This window comes from Euleptes europaea, chromosome 6 (assembly GCF_029931775.1).
Source record: "Euleptes europaea isolate rEulEur1 chromosome 6, rEulEur1.hap1, whole genome shotgun sequence".
Lineage (NCBI taxonomy): Eukaryota > Metazoa > Chordata > Lepidosauria > Squamata > Sphaerodactylidae > Euleptes > Euleptes europaea.
The window spans coordinates 5,088,440-5,111,292 of record NC_079317.1 but is presented as its reverse complement, the minus strand read 5'-3'; the positions used below and the strand labels follow the sequence as shown (position 1 = coordinate 5,111,292).

General features: G+C 46.5%; 1 protein-coding gene across 1 annotated transcript in view; it reads right to left on the bottom strand.

The window, feature by feature from the left end:
- Window positions 1-2,708: 2,708 nt before the first annotated feature.
- The window catches only part of DDHD1 (DDHD domain containing 1), a 56,277-nt gene continuing 36,132 nt past the window's right edge, over window positions 2,709-22,853 (bottom strand). Inside the window, exons 4-13 of the mRNA XM_056851129.1 lie at window positions 21,221-21,349; window positions 18,840-18,987; window positions 17,855-17,961; window positions 15,820-15,926; window positions 14,382-14,644; window positions 12,760-12,835; window positions 11,165-11,314; window positions 8,021-8,273; window positions 4,232-4,438; window positions 2,709-2,896 (exon numbers count right to left, since the gene is read on the bottom strand). Coding sequence (XP_056707107.1) covers window positions 2,709-2,896; window positions 4,232-4,438; window positions 8,021-8,273; window positions 11,165-11,314; window positions 12,760-12,835; window positions 14,382-14,644; window positions 15,820-15,926; window positions 17,855-17,961; window positions 18,840-18,987; window positions 21,221-21,349 — 1,628 coding nt within the window. The remainder of the gene's footprint in view (window positions 2,897-4,231; window positions 4,439-8,020; window positions 8,274-11,164; window positions 11,315-12,759; window positions 12,836-14,381; window positions 14,645-15,819; window positions 15,927-17,854; window positions 17,962-18,839; window positions 18,988-21,220; window positions 21,350-22,853) is intronic.

Below are 22,853 nucleotides of genomic sequence, written 5' to 3'. Positions count from 1 at the left end.
AAACCTCATCAGCTACTTAATTCTCTTCCCATGCAGCTTTTTCCTTAGTGAGAGTGTTCCTGAAACCTCAGCGTACTGTTTAGTGCCCCGTCTCATCCAGAGAACGGCACCAATCCGTCAAAACCGCCTGACCGTGCTTCAGTGCAAGCTCCCCTTCCCAAAAGAGCAGTGACATTGCCAGAGATGGGGTTGCTGCCATTTGTCACACTTCAGAATGCAAGTAAGAAAAGAAGAGTTGATTTTTATACCCCAATTATACCGGTTTACAATCTCCTTCCCTTCCTCTCCCCACGACAGACACCTTGTGAGTTAGGTGGGGCCGAGTTAAGAGAGAACTCTGACTAGCCCAAGGTCACCCAGCAGGCTTCATGTGGGAGGGTGAGGAAACCAACCTGGTTCACCAGATTAGAGTCTGCCACTCATGTGGAGGTGGGGAATTGAACCAGGTTCTCCAGATCAGAGTCTGCCACTCCTAACCACTTCACCGCTCTGGCTCTCAATTGTCACGTGTGTCCAAGGGTCACCCCGCCAAATTGAGAGGACCTTCCCCCCCACCCAGCACAGTTAGGGGACCCTCTCGAGTTTCCAGCAAGGGGAATGCACTCTGCACTTGCTCAGGCGTATTTCATTGCCTGCACTTCAGATACCACATGGGTGGATCCCTGCCAGTGACAAATGATTTTGGAGAACGCTCAAGGGAAAATTTAGACCCTGACAGCAAACTAAGGAACACTCTTGCTGTTCTGGGACCTCCTTCCGTCTTGCCAGCCAACCCTGGACTCCGCACGGCTCAAGACATTTCCCAGCATTCACCGTTATGATTTTTTTCACTCCATCTTGATGTTTTCCCCTTTCCGTTCCTCCACAGAAAAGATTCCAGTGGGCTCTTGTGAAGGAGAAGTTTTATGTCAAACTCTCGAGATAAAACTGACATCTTGAAAGGATTTCAGAATTTTGGCAGACATAATTTTTCTAAAAGTATTCCATTACCGAAAGACAAAAAACTAGATTTTTGCCTGCATTCCAAAGTCACAGAAAAATGAAACGGCCTTTTCTATCCCAGTGAAGAAAGCTAATAGGAAGAAAATAAGATTCCTTTGAAATGTGGTGTTGGAGCGGAGTGTTATGAATACCCTGGACAGCCAAAAAAACCAATCAGTGGGTTCTAGATCAAATCAAGCCTGAACTGACCCTAGAAGCTAAAATGACTAAACTGAGGTTTCGTATTTTGGTCACATCATGAGACGACAAGAGTCACTGGAAAAGACAGTAATGCTAGGAAAAGTTGAGGGCAGCAGGAAAAGAGGAAGACCCAACAAGAGACGGATTGACTCAATAAAGGAAGCCACAGCCCTCAATTTGCAAGATCTGAGCAAGGCTGCCAAAGATAGGACATTTTGGAGGACACTGATTCATAGGGTCGCCATGAGTCGGAAGCGACTTGACAGCACTTAACACACACGCACACACCCACACGAAGAATTAGCTCTTACAGATACAATTTATGTGACTGCCATTGCAATCCCTTTTAGTTCCTAAAGATTCAGGGCTAGTGCTAATGCTTCAGCAGAACTTGCTGTCTGTTATCTGTACTGCAGCATACAGACTCATGGTTTTAACAAAGGATCTCAACAATTAATCGCCCAACGTTAGACACCCATGTGTATACTAAAGAACGTCCGTCATCACTGAGGAAAGGCACATTCGCTTTCCCCTTTTGGTTCTCTACCTGCAAGAACTTCCATATGGATATTCTTATTCTTTGCGCTCTCAAGGGAATGTCCCTGGAGAACCAACAGGAGATGTGGCTCACCTTGAAGAACTTTCACAAGCGCTGGTCGGTGTGATACCACAAAGATTTATTTTTATTTTTTAATGAAAAAATACTGAAAAGTGTGCCACAGTGTTCATAGCTCCATTGGAATAATACAAAGTTATGTCATCTGAGGAATAGTCTTAACACTGTAGAAAAGAAATGTGGTTCTTTAAATTATGCCTCCCCCCAAAAAAAAACCAAAAAGAGAAAAGAAAAAAAAACTGTAGAAAAGTTTTTTTTTACACACTGGCTTAAAAGAAAACGGTTAGTCAGAGGTAATAATAAATTACGGTTACTGGTTACAGTCTAACTGCCTTATGCCCGCCTGTCAGCATTAGTTTCTGAATGAGATGTGTTAGCACACCTTCTGAGTCTGCCGCCCCAAAGGAATTTTAGTGGAACCAGGAGAGACAGACTTCGGATTAGAACGCTGAAACCGTTGCATCTTATTTCCCAGTTACACAGAACATGGCTGTTTTAGGTTTGCAGGCATTTTTCTTGAGTTAAAACCGGTTTTAATGTTAGCAGGCGAATGTTTGCACTTAAAAAAGGGGTGGGGGGAGAGAAGAACTTGGTTGAACAGCGATTATGTTAAACCTGCCAAGAAGTTCCCCCTTAGCATAGATGCTAAAGGGCTACTGCTGGTTTGGCCGTCCAGATAAAAACGGCGAGAATGGAGGGCAGCCTATCGAGGAAGGCCTTCGTTAGAACAGGGGGTGATGGTTTGAGAAGTGGAAGTGTGCCTGGAAGGACAAATAATCGTGGAAGGAAGAAACCCAGACATGCATTTAAACCTGAAACATCCATGCGCCTGACTTTCACTTAAATTGGTCTATGATGCTCAAAGCTTTATCCCCCCCCTCCCCATTCCCTCCCTCCCCCCCAGCAAAAATCAAACAGAGTCTGGGTGTGATTTGATGCCATCCTCTTCCTCTTGGTCTTGCTTGTACATGAAGGTGAGGAGAAAGAGAGCAATGTCCATGGACGACCAGTAAGCCGTGTGTGACGTGACGGCCGACCAGTATCTGCTCTCCACCAGGCCTTCCCTGAGCTCAAAGTCGATCCTGTGATCCAGCTCCACTAGGGCAGGAAACACAAACGGCACAGTCAGGAAGGATGAAGAATAAGAGTTGGTTTTTATACCCCGATTTCCTCTACCTTGAGGAGTCTCAAAGTGGCTTACAATCGCCTTCCCTTCCTCTCCCCTCAACAGACTCCTTGTGAGGGAGAAGGGGCTGAGAGAGCTTGGAGAGAACTGTGACTGGCCCAAGGTCACCCAAGCAGGCTGCATGTGGAGGAGTGGGGAATCGAACCCGGTTCCTCCAGATTAGAGTCCATCACTCTTAACCACTATGCCATGCTGGCTCTCCACAACAATGACCCACAACAATGCAGCCATCCCAAGGTCATCTAGTCCAACTCCCTAAGCCCTCTCCCAACCCCATCCCCTAGCAGAGTTTTGGGACCGACAAACCTCAGTCCCTCCACCTACCCCAAAACGGCTCTTGGGGCTAAGACTTCCCTCTGCTGCTGAGTTAGGTGTCAGCAGTGTTGGGACCTGAAACAGGACTCAATCACTATCCCTCTTCCCTTGTTTTATGACTCATATTTGTCCTTGTGTGGCTCACGACACGAAGCTGGCTCCCCCCTCTGCTCCCCACTTTCTCAGCAGAAACCAGATGGCAAAAATCGCCAGGCAAGGCACTAATTTGCCCCCCTCCATTCTTCCCCCGGCCACTGATGGAGGTTGGGTGCAATAAAGCTTGAGAACCTCAGACCAAAAGAAAAGCAGGGATATCCCGTTTTATTTCAAACAGTGCTACTAAGCCACAAAAGAAAGTTTGACATCTTGGCACATTAGAAACCACCAGCTGAACCACTTCCACTCTAGATCACAGAATTATAGAGACGGAAGGGGCTATACAGGCCATCTAGTCCAACCCCCTGCTTAATGCAGGATCAGCCTAGAGCATCCCTGACAAGTGTTTATCCAGCCTCTGCTTAAAGACTGCCAGTGAGGGGGAGCTCACCACCTCCGTAGGTAGTTGATTCCACTGCTGAACTGCTATATCTATTAAAAAAGTCTTCCTAATGTCCAGCCGTAACTTTCTGCCCTCAATTTAAATCTATTATTGCGAGTCCTATCCTCTGCTGCCAACAGGAACAGCTCCCTGCCCTCCTCTAAGTGGCAGCCCTTCAAATACTTCAAGAGAGTGATCCTGTTCCCCCTCACCCTCCTCTTCTCCAGACTGAACATTCCCAACTCCCTTAGCCTTTCCTTGTTGGGCTTGGTCTTCAGGCCCCTGATCATCCTCGTCACTCTCCTCTGCACCCGCTCCATTCTGCCCACATCCTTCTCACTCAGGTAAGGAAGGGGGAGGAAAGAGACCTCTGGGGACTGAGCTGTTTACTCACGTGTTGGGTCCAAGAAGCCAGAACTGCTATGAGGGAAGGTCTGAGTTCCAATGGAGGCTTGACTGGAGGTTTGACTACAGGCCGCCTTCTTCTCCTCTGCTTCTGGCCCTTCTTTTCCCGCTTCAAGGGCATGGGAGGCGGGCACGCTCGAACGCCCGAACCTCGAGAAGAGCATCCCTCCGAGGCCTTTCCCAATGCTGGCCGCCCCTGCGTTTGGGCACAACACAAGAGCAGTTAAAATCTGCAAGGGGCCAAAACGGACGTCACGATTAAGGAACCGCTGCTGCCCAAAGAGACAGCCCTGTGCTTACTTTCCCCACCCCTTAAGCATCAAACGCAACTTACCCACATCCTGACCACATTATGTTCTGTGGCCATTCCTCCCCCCCCCCCCGGTGGTAGCAGGGTGGGGCTGAATGTGTGAAGCCATTGTTAGGTAAGAACATGGGTACGTTTTTATAAAAGTTAAGAGGAAGAGGTGAGATCCGCCATTTTTTGTTGTTGTTGTCAAATCACATTCTGACTTATGGTGACCCCAGTGGGGTTTTCAAGGTAATAGCTGTTCAGAGGTGGGTTTGCCATTGCCCGCCTCTGCGTCACGACACTCAAATTCCCATCCAAATACTTGCAAGGGTAGACCCTCTGCTTAGCTTCTGAGATCTGACAAGATCAGGCTAGCATGGGCTATCAAGGTCGGGGTGAGATCCCCCGTATGCAGATTCTATTTTTGGTAGCGGCTATGCATTTATCAGTTATCTATCTCAGCCTACACATTAGTGAGTAAAACACAAAAGTTAGAGAGCAGGAGACTCCACAGGCTTAAACTGAGAGAAGCAGCATTGGCCACCAAAACATCAATGTTAACAAATCCACGCAACTAATTGCGCTGGAAATTGCCAGTATATTAACAATTTGAGCCACAAAATGGCAACCAAATAATACAATTTATATCACAAACACCATAGTCCATGAAATAAATGCCTGCTATCAGAGTACAAATAATCCGAAAACAACTGTATTCAAATTATGAAAAATCAAATTGTGCCTGAAGAGCCTCACTGAATCGACTGTGTCCACATCCAATAAAGAGGACAAGAAGAGCCACTTGCAAAATCACTTGAAGACAGGAATCCGGTAAATTTTCCCGTTTCGCTGTACCTTCTTCAGTTAGAATAGATGAACTATGAGTGGCTAGACATATAATCGAACCACATTCTTGCAGGTTTCAGGTCAAGATAATGAACTTGTATGTTCGTGTTCCTGTTTTGTGCTATCTGCTTCCAATCTGGCTTCATCTGCACTTGACAGAGTCCAGCTCTCTGCAGCGGACTCTGTTAAGAGCTAAGTGCCGCGGCTCGATTCTTCCCTTACCCTGGTGGCAAAGACGGCGTTTTATCACCTTCACTGAACCCGCCACCTGGCACCCTATCTGTCCCGCTCTGTCCTTTGCCGCTGCAATCCATTTGAAGCCCACCTCCAGATTAGACTACTGCAACGCGCTCTACATAGGGCTGTCCTTTGTTGTAGGCGCTTTGGAAGCGGTCCAGAACGCGGACGATAGATTGCTGACTGTGTCCCTCTGGTCTGCCCAGATAACAACAATACTTCGGCACCTGCACTGGCTTCTGGTCAGTTTCTGGTACAAACTCAAAGTGCTTGTTTTAACCTAAAAGCTCTAAACCAGGGGTGTCAAACTCAATTGTTACGAGGGCTGGATATGACATAAATGTCACTTGGTTGGACCTGGCCAAGCCTTGCCAGCCCAGATTTAGAGTGGGAAGGGGGGCTGTGGCTGCCTTAGTTGGCTTGCAGGCCAGACAAGATCTATCAAGGGGCCAGATCCGGCCCTTGGACCTTATGTTTGACACCCCTGCTCTAAAAGGTCTGGAACCATCCTACCTGTGGGACTGCCTCTCCCAGTATGACCTCTCTTCCCTCTTAAGGATCATCATCGCAGGGCCTTCTAAAGGTGCCAGGCCCACAAATTGCCCGCTTGTACACCACCAGGGCAAGGGTATGTTCAGCGGTTGCCCCTTCCCTCTGGAATCAGCTCCCCGGGGAAGTTTGTGCCCTGTGGGATCTCTCGGCATTCAGTATAGTTGCTTTGTTTCATGCAGCCTCAAAGACCAACAAGATTTCTCAGGTATAAGCTTTGGAGATGGTATCTACGAAGGGAGCTTTGACTCTCGAAAGCTCATACCTTGAAAATCTTAGAATCATAGAGATGGAAGGGACCAACAGGGTCATCTAGTCCAACCCTGCACAATGCAGGAAATTCACAACTACCTCCCCCCAACGCCCCCAGAGACCCCCTACTCCATGCCCAGAAGATGGCCAAGATGCCCTCCCTCTCATGATCTGCCTAAGGTCATAGAATCAGCATTGCTGGCAGATGGCCATCTACCCTCTGCTTAAAAACCTCCAGGGAAGGAGCACTTACCACCTCCCGAGGAAGCCTGTTCCACTGAGGAACCGCTCTGACTGTCAGAAAGTTCTTCCTAATGTCTAGACGGAGACTATTTTGATTTAATTTCAACCCGTTGGTTCTGGTCCGACCTTCTGGGACAACAGAAAACAACTGTTGGTCTCTAAGGTGCCACGGGAGTCGAATCTGCTGTTCTACTGCAGACCAACATGGCTGCCCTCTGAAAAATGCTAGGTTACAGAATAGCACACAATGTGCAGACATTATAGTGGGCAGAGGAATGCAGTTAGATACATGGTGGACACATACTTTGTTACACATTTTGACCATTGCTGCTGTTGCTGTCGGGATGACCGCCATCTTGGTTATGAGGACCCGATTGGAAATGCTCTCGCATACAAAGCCTGAATGTCAACAATTCCTATTTCAAATCTCCCATGCCGACTTTTCCTCTGACACTGCTGCCACCTTGTGGCTAGAACACAATCAGAGAATTCTATGCTGCCTCTTCAGAGAGACACTCACAAAGTAAAAACAGTACCATAAAATCATTAAAACAACATGAAGAGAATGATAAATATGAAAACAAGCAATTAAACATAATCCTTAGGCACAAAAATAGCACAGAATCATAGAACTGGAAGGGACCACAAGGGTCATCTACTCCAACCCCCTGCACAATGCAGGAAGTTCACTACTACCTCCCCTCCCCACACTCACAGTGACTTCCTACTCCATACCCACAAGAAAGCAACAAAAACCCTCCAGGATCCCTGGCCAACCTGGCCTGGAGGAAAATTGCTTCCTGATCCCAAAGTGGCAATCAGCATCACTCTGGGCATGTCAGAAAGGCCTATGAGAGCCAAACACTGACGCAACCCTTCCTGCCCTCCCTCTCACGATCCACCAAGTTCACAGAATCAGCATTGCTGAGAGATGGCCATCTAGCATAAGCTATTCAGCAGCCTAACATTATATCCATAAAGCAACGCTGCCAGACTGTGGGATCCAAATCAATATTTCCCCATTGGAAAACGTATTGTTTTCCTCTTCCAGTTAGTATACCTATTGTTACTGCAAGTACTGCACGCAGTGGGTTGTTTTAGGAGAACGTATAAAGTTCATGCAAACCATACATCCCAAGAGACAATGTTTTGAAGGCAGCAAACATGACACACTTTTTAAAAACCCTGTCCATGTTTCTAAGGAGCTTAGAGTAGCATCTATTCCATTGTCTTTGGCTTATTCCCCCCCCCCCCACACACACACACATTCTTCCCCCTTGAGGGAAGACTGGCCCACAGTCACCTGTGAACCTCTTGGTCAAGTGGGGATTTCGACCAATGGAAATCTGAAATAATTACCCAATATACTTGCTTTGCCTATATTCGTTATGGACTCTCCGTAGTGCCGCCGCGCCATGACAGGCGACGTCGTTGGGCTGGGTATCGTTGGGACGGATTCGCTCTCAGAAACTGAGGTAGGTTCTTTTGTCGGGTTGAGGAAACTTGGCTTCATGTGCTCGTAAGGTAGAGGGTTCGTGGTGTTGTACCAGTGGATCTGGACGGGGGAAATGTTGCTATAGTGCTTCAGAATTAAAGGTTCTAGTCTGTAGGCCTGAAAGCAAAAAGAGAGTGGGAAGGCTAGAGTGAGACATAGATGCCCGCTTCTCTTCGGCCATCCCGTATCCATCTAGACCAGTGGTTTACAAACTTTTCGGGCCACCGCCCCCTTTGTTCCACAAACACAACCCCAGCCCCCTACCCTATCCTATAAAAAGCATTATTCAAAATAGGGGTTCACATGACTCACTAAAGAAGATAATAACAATAAAATTTCAAAACAGTAACAATTAATTACACATCTACTCAAAATCAAATTAAAACTTTTTAGTTGAAATTTATTCAACAAAACTGATGAACTTGATCCAGTGGTACCCGCTCTTCAAAGTCTGGAAAAAAATTCTGATCGTTTCTACCAAATTTGCCAGCCTGGTGCCATAGCTTGATCTATTGTAAATTAGCGACCAACACAGTTGAAGGGGGGGGGCCACCTCTAGCGCCCCCCTGCTGCCCTCTTGCCTCCTAGTGCCCCCCTTGGTAATGCCACCGCCCCCCAGGGGGTGGTACTGCCCACTTTGGGAACCACTGATCTAGATGGGTAAACTTTTCCTGCTTCAGATTTAAACCATTCATTTCTGCAAAGGCTGGGCTGGTAAAATAAAACGACTGTCTGAAAACCATCCTCTTAATACACGTGACAGGGTGGCTAAATGCTTAGAAAAGGTTAGGTCGCCTCTCCGCAGCCCCTCACTGACTTTACACTGCAACACAGAGGAACAATTAGACATCCTGGAAACAAGGAATGCCTTAAAGGAGAAAAGTGTTAAGTATTTTTTAATTTAAAAACAACAACAATAAGGGTTTTTATAAATTGCTCTATCTGTACTGTGGTTCAGAAAACAGAGACATGCAAGAGTTTACCGCATCTGTACACGGTCACAAAATGTTGAGTGTTGGAACGCAGGCGCTCCCAGGACCCCTCGAAGTCACTGGAGCACTGAAGTTCTGGTACCTGACCAAACAGGAGCTTTCTGGGTAAATCCATACTTCAGCTCCCCTACGCTAGGGAGATGCGCAGATCAAAGTCTGCCGTGGCCTGGTTTTTTAATGGTACCTGCAGCTGGTTCGTACTGTTTTGTCTCCAAAGCGTATTTAAGGAAATATATTTCACCAGGTGCAAACGACTGCTGAAGAAAATGCGATGAAATATGTGACCAAGCATTTTCCAACTGAATTTAACACACCTTTTGAAAAGACAGAGCCTGGAAGGGGACTAAGATGCATCCAGCCTTTGAGAGCGCTTGGGCTGTTCTGGGCGTTCAAATTCATTTAGGGAAATTCACAGTTCTGTGAGCTGGAAGCGAAAACTGGCTGGCCAGGCCTCTGAAGCTACTGATTACTATTCCAGACTGTATGACTACTTCATGACTACGTGATGCTGATTAATTGTATTTATGGCTGCAACAGTGCATCCCCTCATTTAAGAGGGAAACACCCACGAGGATTAATTTCCTTTGTGGATGGAAGCCTAAAACAGAGGAAGAGGTTTTGCAGTCATATATTTTAATTTTTATCTTGAAAAAACAACGAACATATAAGTCATAAAGATTTTTTAAATATATTGATGTATATTTTTGAGTCTGGGATGCTGATTGCTTAGACCAGGGCTTCTTAAACTTTTTCCACTTGCGACCACTTTTCGCCCGAGAAATTTTTACGCGGCCCCGGGTATATAGGTCTATAAAATAGGTATACAAATCAAACATTTACTGATAATAAATCAGAAAGAAATTTATTTTAAAACAATTCTTTGGTATACATATAATTTTACCATTTACTGTTGCCAAATTTTTCGAGATTCACACAACCCAATATGGGGTTGCAACCCACAGTTTAAGAAGCTTTGGCTTAGACCACTGAAGAATGCTGTATGGCCGAAACGCGGATGGTCAGAGTCTAATTGTGTGATTTTATGTCTTATTGTGTTATATGAGTATGTCAATTTGCTAGGCTACTGCAATGCCCTATATGGGTTTTATGTGGTATTAGATTTTATCCTGAAATAAATATATACATGTTTTGTACTGACATAATCTTTAGATTGTATAACCTTTGGCCTTGGATGTTTATTTACTTTTTCTTGACCTTCTGGGTACTTAATTCAGCCCTCTGAAGCCACCAAGAACACCCCACCATCAAACTCTGGAGCAGTTCTGCATTCTCACAAAACATTTTTGGGGTCAGTTAACAAAGGCCAGGTGACTGAGTAAATTCAGGTACATTCATCTGCCCCTCCTGCAAGGACCCTGACTACCGTTAGGTCTCTTCATGTCATTTCAGCTGTGACAGCAGGGGTTCACCCCGCAGCTGAGGACTGTTCTCCGAGCTTTTCTTCGACACCAATCTGTTTCCTTTTACGCTGCACCAATTTCTGCTCTCAATGACTGTGTTGCGTTCCTACACACACACACGTACCTAGTCCACTGGGCACCTCTGCTTATCCCTTTGGACAGCTGAGGACTGTCCTCAGCATTTCCTGTCCGACCAGACGATGTTAGAAATGCTTTTGAGCAGGGCCCGAGGCGGAAAATCCCATGGGTACTTTCTTCCCTTCCAACGCCCACATGGGATACAAGCCATTTGGATGCTCTCCTGCCCAAGCCCCGTGTAAATGAAAGGGAAAACAGTGTTGTTCATCTTTGTGGCCGGCCACAAAGATGAATGGCCGACAGCTACAGCTCTTCGCAAAGCCCTCCCTTCATTTAGGCGGGGCTGCACAGGAGAAGGTCCGTGATTTGTGCCTCACGGGTCCGATCCACCTTCCGCTCCGCTGTCGCCCTTAAGGGTACCCAAAACCCCACCGCATGAGGGGGCCGCCTCACCTTGCCTCAGGGTAGGGCCGCCTCTGCTCTCGAGGTGAAAGCTTGTAACTGCACTAACACTCACCACTGGATCTGTTGGATGAAAAATGTTTAGCAACCGGTTACAAAGAGTTCTGGGCAGAATGCGATCTTGGCTTCCACTGTTTCCTGGACGGATGCCGCGCAAGGCCAAAAACACTGCTAATGGAGATCCCATACAGAAGAAATTCTCAACCTACGGAGACATTTCAGTCGATATTAACAGGCGGAGAAAAACGGCAGCTTTGCTAGCACACGCTGGCTCCCCTCCCCACCCCACCCCCTTTCGGCTGCAATCTCATTGCCTCGAGCCAGTCGTAAACAAATTGAGGAAAACCACACTGTGATAATGAGTCACGTTTCTACCTTTCGACAGCCAACAGGAAACTGAAAAGGGCTACTGGCACAGACTGTAAGACTGCAAATGATGTCTCAAGAAACCTCATCCCAAAGAGGTTATTTCATGAGAGGGTTGGGAGGGAAAGATGACTTTGCAGGTAGATGCAGAGAGTGGCCATGTCGGCTCTGCAGTAGAAGACCTGGATCACACCCAGTGATCCGTACTCCTTGCCCACTGCACTGAAAGAACTATCTTCTTGGGCACAGACAGAGACTTTTCCACAAAGAGGTTTTCTACACTTTTGCTTCCAAACGGGTTTTTTTTTGGGGGGGGGGAGAGCATCCATACGGCATCATGCACTAATCCTTCTTTCCCGGTCTTTGGTGCAACTCCTTCCCAAACCTGCTTTTCTCTGATCTTTTTGGGAAGAAACGCAGTCCAAGCGAGTCGTCGTGCTGTCTGGATGGGGCACGGTGCATTTTCCAAGGCCCCGCCCACACCATTTCCCTTCCGTCAGCTACTTGGGACTACCATTTCCCCCACCATGCCACTGGGGGGCACACTTAAAAATTAAAATTACTATAGCATTACAGCAATTACCAATTTATTAAAAAGTCCTCAAAAAGCTTCCCGGCTGCATGACGGGAAAAAATGCAGTTAAAATGAAAGCTGATGGAGGAAAGCGCATAGAAAATTCTCCTCTGGAAGCTTCGTTGCTGATACAAACCGCTCTGCATTTGCAGCAGCAATGCTGATATCAGCACACCCCCAGGATTTCCTTAGATCAACAACCGGGGGGGGGGGGGTTAATAAGTCAGTGTAACTACCCCATCTAGAGGACCTGTCTAAAAGATCCCATAACTGCCAGGGATCTTTTAAGACAAGGTACTCCAGATGGGGTGCTTCGCTCATCTGGTGTATAAAATTGGTTCAAAGATCCCCACGCCAGCCTCTTGCTACGCTCTATTAAGTCCCCAGCTAATTTCCCCCAATAAAAGGAGACCTGTGCTTGCGCAACAATGTCTGTGGAGGAACACCTCGCCAAGCGCACGCAGCTTCAGGGCAGCCAGCGGCAATGCCAAGGCCATGCAAGAAGCACCCGCCGGCCGACTTGCTTGGCTCAAGACCAGGCTTCCCACCCTCTAAGGCCCAGCTGTGTTCCCTCTAATCACTCTCTTGGGAGTTTCTCTAATGAGGGGGATGGGGACGGGGGACGGATACAACAGTGGAAACTGGAAAACAGCTGCATCCCCTGGAAGTGGGTCACCTGCACAAGAGCACTTTTTCTCGTTCTTTCCTACCTTGAATTTTAAGGCAGGTGGTTTGGATACGGTGGACGTCTTCAGGCCATGCAACCTCTCTTCTATTTCCTTCAATCTAGGGAGGAAAAACCAGTTGCATGAACTCTTGGTTAGAAAAAGTTCACTTGCTTTTTTTAAGGGCTGGACTAGACGCGTAAGCCACCATGAGGACCGGAGGGATATAAATATTTTAATAAATAAATGAAATGAGATGGGAGCAGCCATGTGTTTGTTTGCACATGAAGGTGGCCTAATTCGGATGAGAGGAGTTAAACCCACCCCTTGGTTTAAGAACAGAAGAACATAAGAAAGGCCCTGCTGGATCAGACCGAGGCCCATCAAGTCCAGCAGTCTGTCCACACAGTGGCCAACCGGGTGCCTCTAGGAAGCCCCCAAACAAGACGACTGCAGCAGCATTATCCTGCCTGTGTTCCACAGCCTGATATAATGTGCCTGCTCCTCTGATCCTGGAGAGAATAGGTATGCATCATGACTAGTATTCATTTTGACTAGTAGTCATGGATAGCCCTCTCCTCCATGAACATGTCCACTCCCCTCTTCAAGCCTTAAGAACATAAGAAAAGCCCTGCTGGAGCAGACCAAGGCCCATCAAGTCCAGCAGTCTGTTCACACAGTGGCCAACCACTGCTTTAATCTTTTTTTTCTTTGCCACCCGTACTGTTTATGGTCTTGGGTCGCTGCCACGGCTGCTTATTTCAGTTTTAGTTTACACTTGGGCAAGTGAATGACTTTGCTGTAAATTAGCATTCACTGATTTTACTGATGTTTTAATTATCTTTGCAAGCCATCTGGAGAATTATGATAAAAAGGCGTTGAAATGGATTTTTAAAAAATCCATGTGTGGGCTAAAGCCTACCCAAGTACTGGATGCTGTGCTAGCGGGACACAATGCCCCCTTTCTATGCAGGAAAAGACCAAAGACTTAAAAAATTAGGACAGATACCCCCCGCCCCCCGTGGGCATCTTCCTACTGATGGCAGTGGTGGAAATTGTCATCGAGCCACAGCTGACTCATGGCGACCCCATCGGATTTTCAAGGCAGGAGACATTCGAGACATTCAGAGGTGGTTTGCCATCGCCTGCCTCTGTGTTGCAACTCTTGGGGGTCTCCCATCCTAATACTAACAAGGGCCGAACCTGCTTAGCTGCTGAGATTTGACGAGATTGGGCTAGCCGGGACCATCCAGATCAAGGCAAGAGAGGAACAGAGGTGGTTTACCATCGCCTGCCTCTATGTAGTGACCCTGGACTTCCTTGGTGGTCTCCCATCTGTGTAGTAACCAGGGCTGACCCTGCTTAACTTCTGAGATCTGATGCCATCGGGCTAGCCTGGGCCCTCCAGGACAATGCAAGTGAGGAACGGAGGCTGTTTGCCATTGCCTGCCTCTGTGTGGTGACCCTGGACTTCCTGAGTGGTCTCCTGTCCAAGTTCTAACCAAGGCCGGCCCTGCTTAGCTTCTGGGATCTGATGAGATCGTGCTAGCCTGGACGACACAATCAAGTAACTGCTTCACTAGCAATTCCTCCAAGCTTGGAGCCTCTCAACTGGCAAACACACCACATTCTCTCCAATAGCAGGAGGGGGGGGGGGAGTCCTTTACCGCTGCTTGGTTATGTAAAACTCTTCTAGCAAATGCTGTTCCTCGTAGCTCATCCAGGTGTCTTCAAGGTCCTCGTACTCCTTCTCAAGCAACTGTTCATAGAGCCTGACCGGATTCCACCCTGTCATAATGTCATAGGTGATCACGCATCCCAAGGAGTGCGACACAATCGACACTTTCCCGCCCTTTGCTCGGAAGTCTGGATTCCGCGAACAGAAAAGCGTGTACAAGCGGTTCAGCTCCTGCTGAAGGCCTTTTACTAACTGGGGGGAGGGGGAGGAAGAGGGAGAGAAAGAAAGCACATTGCTTATATTCTGCATGTTCGGTTTATGTATTCCCACTTCCCCTTCATTTCAAATTCTGTAAGGAACTGCTGTTGTCAATGGGGCCGTGACGGCTCACTCAACAGCGGACCTTGAATGAGACAGGACTATTTATTATTTATTTATTATTTTCAATTTCTACCTTACACATTCAGAACATTATTCCTGGTCATTCTTCACCAAGTCTGGTACTAAGGCAGTGAGCCAGAAACAAGAGAAGTTTCAGAGGGTAGCTTTGTTGGTCTGCACTAGAACAGGTAGATTTGAGTCCAGAAGCACCCCAGAGAGCGAGAAGATTTTCAGGGGATAAGCTTTTGAGAGTCAAAGCTCCCTTTCGTCAGATACCTTTGACTCTGGAAACTTTACACCCCGAAAATTTTGTTGGTCTCCAAGCTGCTACTAGACTTGAACCTAGAAACAAGAGAAATTCCCTTGGATGGATGCTCTGAATGTTTGCATCAGATAATCAATGGACCCAAACAAACAGCGGTGCAGATGGGCATCCCTGCAATATAGCAACGGCCATTCTTGAAAAATGAAGTGTTTTTTTAAAACATTTATATCCCAGCCCTTTGAAAATATGCTCAAAGCACTTGAACAATAAAGAAAATACATTAAAATAAGCATGCGCTAGAAAAATGTCAGCGGTACATAAAACAAGTCGGTAATCCATCCCCAAATCTTCTACATGCTCATCAACTGCAGGGCCGTAAGATTATGTATTAACTGGACTGAACCTTGCCAACAAAACTAGCTCTTCATTGTTTCCTTAGTGATGTAAGCTGCTTTGGTAGGGAAGCGGGATATATATCTAACAAACAAATACATTTTTGTCCTTATTGTTTTGTTTTTAAATAGGGGAATTGGGAAAGCTCTCTCACCGGCTATTACTTTGCTACCTTTTGGCTGTTCTACCTTAAAACAGAATACAAAGATGGGGGAAGACAGATCCCATGCTCTGACTTTGGCTCTCAAAGTGGTCTAGGAAATAATGAACGCATTCCTCTCTTGCAGATGGAGAAACTGAAATGTGTTTAAACCTGAGAACCCGGTTTTTAATGCACCCGTTATCTGGGCACACTTTAAACAAGACAGTGAAAAGACAACACACTTACTTCATCTCTGTAGAGGGGACTGGTGTAATACATTATGTCCATCGCGCTGCTGTTGAGCATGTCCCTTAAGCCACGGACTTTATCCGGAGTAATAGAGTCAACAGTGTCTAAGGAAAGAAGGGAGACCAAAGTGTGTTTGCTAAGTGTGGGAAGGTTTACAGTTGGTTTAAGATTAACAATTCGGGAAGATATGTTCATAGAATCATAGAGTTGGAAGGGGCCATACAGGCCATTTAGTCCAAACCCCTGCTTAATGCAGGATCAGCCTAGAGCGTCCCTGACAACTGCTTGTCCAGCCTCTGCTTGAAGACTGCCAGTGAGGGGGAGCTCACCACCTCCCTAGGGAGCTGATTCCACTGCTGAACAACTCTTACTGTAATTTCCCCTCCTAATATTCAGCCGGTACCTTTCCGCCTGCAATTTAAACCCATTATTGCGAGTCCTATCCTCTGCTGCCAACAGGAACAGCTCCCTGCCCTCCTCCAAGTGACAGCCCTTCAAATGCTTTAAGAGAGCAATCATGTCCCCCCTCAACCTCCTCCTCTCCATACTGAACATTCCCAACTCCCTCAGGCTTTCCTCATAGGGCTTGGTCTAGATATGTGGGTACACACTTACAGGATTGTTCAAACATACGAGTGAAGCATTCTTTTGAGAAGTGCTGAGATGAAACAAAGCAAATTCAAGACATGTATCAGGCCTTCCCGGTGCTTGCACAGGGAACCTTTACCATTTTTTATCAGGCCTTCCCAAGGCACAATCGCTTTCAAACTAACCCCAGGTATTCCCTAGAAGAAAGAAGCTTTTCAGGGGTTCAAGAATAAGGGACGACCTTCCCTGAAAAGAGGACTTGACCACCACTCTTCCCCTTTTAACGCACAGCTGCTGGGAGGTGGATTGAATTAGTAGGGCTAACACGCCTTCCCAGTACCTGATACAAAGGGCCAAACCCTTTGCAAGATTCAGGTGTTCCAAGAGAGACAGGCAGAGATTTCTCAGAGGAAATGTCAACAAGGAAACAAGTGTCCCGCAAGCACAGATTCTGAAAACCGCTACCATGGTTGCCATGAAAACCACTTCCACCATGTGTGTGTGCGTGTGTGTGTGTGTTAAGTGCCGTCAAGTCGCTTCCGACTCATGGCGACCCTATGAATGAAAGTCCTCCAAAATGTCCTATCTTTGACAGCCTTGCTCAGATCTTGCAAATTGACGGCTGTGGCTTCCTTTATTGAGTCAATCCATCTCTTGTTGGGTCTTCCTCTTTTCCTGCTGCCCTCAACTTTTCCTATCATGACGGTCTTTTCCAGTGACTCTTGTCGTCTCATGACGTGACCAAAATACGACAGCCTCAGTTTAGTCATTTTAGCTTCTAGGGTCAGTTCAGGCTTGATTTGATCTATAACCCACTGATTTGTTTTTTTGGCAGTCCACGGAATCCGTAACACTCTTCTCCAACACCACATTTCAAAGGAATCTATTTTCTTCCTATCAGCTTTCTTCACTGTCCAGCTTTCACACCCATACATAGTAATAGGGAATATGATGGCATGAATTAATCTAGTCTTGGTGGCCAGAGTCACATCCTTACACTTCAAAATCTTTTCTAGCTCCTTCATGCTGCCCTTCCCAGTCTCAATCTCCTTCTAATTTCTTGGCTGCAGTCTCCCTTTTGGTTGATGGTGGAGCCAAGGAATAGAAAGTCTTGAACAATTTCAATTTCCTCATTGTCAACCTTAAAGTTGTGTAATTCTCCTGTAGTCATTACTTTTGTTTTCTTGATGTTCAGCTGTAGTCCTGCTTTGGCACTTTCTCTTTTAACTTTCAGCAATAGTTGTTTCAAATCTTCACTATTTTCTGCCAATAATGTAGTGTCATCAGCATATCTCAAATTATTAATGTTCCTCCCTCCAATTTTCACTCCACCTTCATCTAAATCTAATCCAGTTTTCCTAATTATATGTTCTGCATATAGATTGAAGAGATAGGGAGATAAAATACATCCTTGTCTGACTTCCACCATATCAAGTCAAATTACCTCCATCAAGGGTAAGCTTCGATCTCCATTCGACAGGCAGGAACTCAACATGTGTGGCATGGTTGCTAAAATATTTGTCTTCTATTTTTCTTGCCGTATCCCGCATCCTAGAAAACGTGAAGTTATGTATTAACTATAAGCATACATGGAGACAACTTAGAGGCTTCAGCTAGAATAGAATACAGCAAGTAATTTGCTTCCAGGAATAAGCAGAGTTAAGCATGTTACACCATCGGCACCGACTTCTGATTTGTTTTGAGGTTCAATTCAAGGCGTTCGACACTCCTGCCTTAGGGTTTTCAAGGCAAGAGACCAACAGTGGTGGTTTGCCACTGCCAGCATAGAGAGGGGTCTCCCATTCAAATACTGACCAGAGCCAGCCCTGCTTAGCTTCCAAGATCTGACAAGATTGGGCTAGCTTGGGCCATCCAGGTCATGGCATATAATTTAATTTAAATATTTATATCTTGCTCTTATAAAGCTCAGCACAGCCGACAAAAGATAAAAAGGATACAATATTTAAGTTAAAACTGGTTGATTTCTTTTTTAAAAAGTAATCAGTGCTTTGATTCATTCAATTAATTTGATTGAGCTGTTTATATGTTCTTTCTTTCCCAGTGGGAACCTAAAGTGGTGTACAACATCATTCTATGCCTCCATTTTATCCTCACAAGAACCCTGTGCAGTAGTTGTTCACCGAGTTGTCTTCTGTGCAGGCACACACCCCTCCCTCCTGCCCCACTGTGAGCTCTTACTTTGTGCTTTGTTTTCAGGAGCTTACTCGTCAGGCAAAATAAAGAACCGAGGGAGAGGGGGGGCGACACTCCAATGGGACGCGTCATTTCGGAGGGAAAATGGACGCATGCACGGTGGAGTCAGTGCCCCCTATCAAGGGTGTCCCCTTGAGTCCTAGTGAGAAAAGCAGACTATAAATAAAAATAATAATAATGATAACAGCAGCAGCAGAAATGAATGGGAGACTCACAGTGCAGTATTTTTTATAATCCTTCCCTGGTCCATTTTCTGCCCAACGCCGTGCACGACGAACACAATGTGGGTGGTGGGCGACGGCTTGTCTTCTAACGTCGATTCTTCCACATAGCCTCTATGAAGTCTCGTCCCGCTGCTCGAAGCTGCAGAAGAGCAGCCACAACCATTTAATTTCAGCTGGCAAACAGCCACTCACCTGGTCAGCTGTAGCTAAAACAAATCTCCCCCAAGCTATGGGGCAGAGAAGCTTCTGTAAACGGAGAGAAATCAGACCAATGTTCTCTTCTTTCTCAGCAGCTTCTCCCTCTTAAGACACTGATGTGAAGCCAATGGCTATTTTTTTTTTTGCTGTCAGGTCACATCTGACTTATGGCAACCCTGTACTGTTTTCAAGGCAAAGAGACGTTCAGAGGTGGTTTGCCATTGCCCCTGGTATTCCTTGAAGGTCTCCCATCCAAATACTTGCCAGGGTCAACACTGCTTAGCTTCTGAGATCTGATGAGATCAGGCTAGCCTGGGCTATCCAGGCTAATGACTAATAGGCAAAGGGAAAGGCACCTGAAGATTTCTGTGGGCTAGTAAACTTTGTGGACTTATTTGCCAGTTTAATTTTACATGGGCCCTTCACCCTTACGTGGAGAACAGCCATTCATATGTAGTTAAACTTTAAAAAGGCTACAGACTACTACAACCTTTTGTTACAAATGGGTCAGAACTGTCATGTTTGCTCAAGGCCCATTTTCCCCTTGCAACTGGGAACATGCATTATTAATTGACTGCAGCTGCCAACTCCTCCATGCAAATGGTTGCTGTGCATCTAAGGTCACCCAGTTGGCTTCTTGTGTAGGAGTGGGGTTCACCAGATTAGAGTCTGCCACTCATATGGAGGAGTGGGGAATTGAACCCTGTTCTCCAGATCAGAGTCCGCCACTCCTAACCACTACACCATGCTGGCTCTCTTTGTAAGAACATAAGAAGCGCCCCGCTGGATCATACCAGTGAGGGTCAATCTAGTTCAGCATCCCTGTCTCACAGTGGCCAGCCAGTTCCTCTGCAGGTTCAGCAATAGGGCACAGGGGCCGAGGCCTTCATTAGAACATCAGAAGAGCCCTGCTGGATCAGACCAGGGGTCCATCTGTTCCAGCATCCCATCTCACACAGTGCCCAGCCAGTTCCTCTGGAGGGAGGGCCAACGAGAGGGCATAGAGGCCGAGGCCTTCCCCTGATGTTGCCTCCTGGCACTGGGATTCAGAAGTCTACTGCCTCTGATTGTGGCGGTTCCCTTAGTCACCACAGCTAGCAGCTATTGATAGACCTCTCCTCTGTGAATCTGTCTGTCCAACCTCCATTTAAAGCCTGCAGCTATCACTACATGCTCAGCCTAAACCAAGAGTTAAGCAGGTCTCCCAAGGAGGCATGAACAGCTGGCATGAGAAAGCTTGCATGAGAAAGTGTGAATTCTCCCTGCCTACTCACAAGAAGGCTCTGAGCCCATCAGGAATCTTTGTGCCTTTGTTAACTTAATGCTAGGAATTCAAAGGCCATTGTTCTTCCAAAGCCCTTTGTTATTTTAAATTGTTTTGGCCTGTGGAATGCTGCATTCCCTATTCCTTGCCACAAAGCAGAAGGAAAAGACTGAAGACAGCAAACCACAAGCTGAGCTGTTTTTCTAGACTAGCAGAACCCCTGGGGTGAAGGCATACAAATCCTTTGAACCAGGAGTGTCAAACATAAGGCCCGTGGGCCAGATCTGGCTCCTTGAGAGCTCTTATCTGGCCCATGAGCCAGCCAAGGCAGCCCCCCCCCAATCCTGATCTGGGCTGGCGAGCCCACTGTGGGCTCACCAGCTGAGGCAGCCCCCACCCCCCCAGTCCCGATCTGGGCTGTCAAGGCATGGCCTGGCCCAACCAAGTGACATTTATGTCATATCTGGCCCTTGAGTAACGACTGAGTTCAACATCCCTGCTTTAAACCATTACGATTTGGTGACAGAGGCTACCACACATTTTAGACTGGGGAACCAACATAACAGTCTTCCTTAGGGGGAGTGGAGTGGAAAGTGCGGTCAAGTTGCAGCTGACTTATGGCAACCCCTTAAAGGGTTTTCAAGGCTGGAGACATTCAGAGGTGTTTTGCCATCATTTGCTTCTGCGTGGCAACCCTGGACTTCCTTGGTGGTCTCCCATCCAAGTACTAACCAAGGCCGGCCTTGTCTGGCTAACCAGGGCCATCCAGTCATCCTTACACAAGAAAATTAATGAAAAACTATTTCAGTCTTCAGGTTCTTGGTGAACATGAGTTTAACAAGAGAATAAAGTCAACTTGTATGGAAAGATGAGTGCCGGCACCCATTAAAAGCAACTCGAACAGGCTTACCTTTGGAAAACCCCAGCTTCTGAGTGACGGTTCTTGCAATTTTCGAAGTTGTCGCATCACTGTAAAGATAGACTTCTTCTACACTATGCCAGTCCACGTGGGTGCGGCTCAGCTTCAAGCTATGGATAGCTGTAGCAAAAAAGGACTCCCTTTAGCTGAAGGAATGTCTGCAGCAAGACTTCCCTCAAAGGCAGGCAGAGCAAAGGTGGGGTACCAACATGAAAGGTGAGCACAAGACAGCATTTCCATGATTTGCATGCTACCCAGGCACAGCATTTGGAATCACAAGAACCTCATTTTAGATCCCCCCCCCCTCTAGTCCATAAAGTATCAGGGAAATCGGTTCATACTGAGCCATGTGAGCTGAAAGCTCAGAAACCAGGGGTCAGAGCTTCATAGGGTCAGAGATCCTACTTCCACCCTGCTCATTTCCCTAGTTGGCCTTCCGCCATTCAGTGCCCATGACCAAACCTCTAAAATTCAAGAAGAACCCAAGATGGCGTCCTGAAGTCCCAATAAACCAGCCGTGAGCTAGTACATTGTTGGAATTGATCACTGTAATGATACAATGCTATAGCTATTGCCAGTTTGTTTTAAAAAAGCCCAGAGGGGAAAGCTGTGGGGACTGAGATAAGGAAAATTGTATCAATGTAGGCAGGAGTTCAGAAGCACTTTTCACTGCGATCCTTCAAAAAAGATTGTATCAAACCAGGTCTGGGAAAGACTGCAGCACAGCAGGGGAAAATAGGGAAGCAGGATGAATAGAGGAGAATGTCTTGTAGATGCTCCCCAAAACAGCAGTGCAGTAAGGTAGCCAAGATGGAGCAGAACAACCCTACAGATCTGGTGCTGAGCATCCAGCATTCTGAAAGATTTATGACTTAGCACTACACTTCCCCGATGGAACAGAGAGAAACAAGATGGCTCATGTATACTGCAGGTACAAAAGACTCACATGGAATTGTTCTACAGCAAAAGCAAGGAAAATGGTTCTAATTTGAAAATGGTAATAATTTGAGGAAAATCTCAAGTGCATAATGGTAAAAATTAAGACAGAAATTAGTAGGGAACCAACTCAGTATGACATACCAGTGTACCAAACGCAAGCATACTTTCAGATGTATCATCTTTGGGTCCGGGACATTTAAAGTGGAAGAGGAGAAGGAAGCATGCCTGCCCTCAATCCTCTTCCCACTTGTGGCTTTTCTATTTTGCATCCTGCCTCCCATCTACGTTCCTACCTAAGGAGTTTCAAACATGTTGGTTGCACGAAAACGTCTTCCCTTTGCTATTTGAAGTTGCAGGGCTGGAAACATTATGAGATACCCAAAGATTTTTGAACTGCCTCTTTACCAGCAAAGGACATAGTATTTTCCAAGGGCTAAAAAGAAAATGTTCTAGGCTGCTTCCACATGGAGGTTTTGCTCCACTTTGGCATCCCGACCAGAGTGGTCGTCTTGTTTTTTTTTTTAATGTCCACATGGCCATTTCCATATGAGTTATTGCCCTGGGTTTGATGCAGTAAGTAGGGTTTTGTAAACCCTGTTTCTCCACAGTGTCTTAGTATGCTCGTGCACCTCCTGGGGTTTCTGCAGCTTTTCTTCAGTCTCTCCCAAGCCTATTTTGCTGTGAA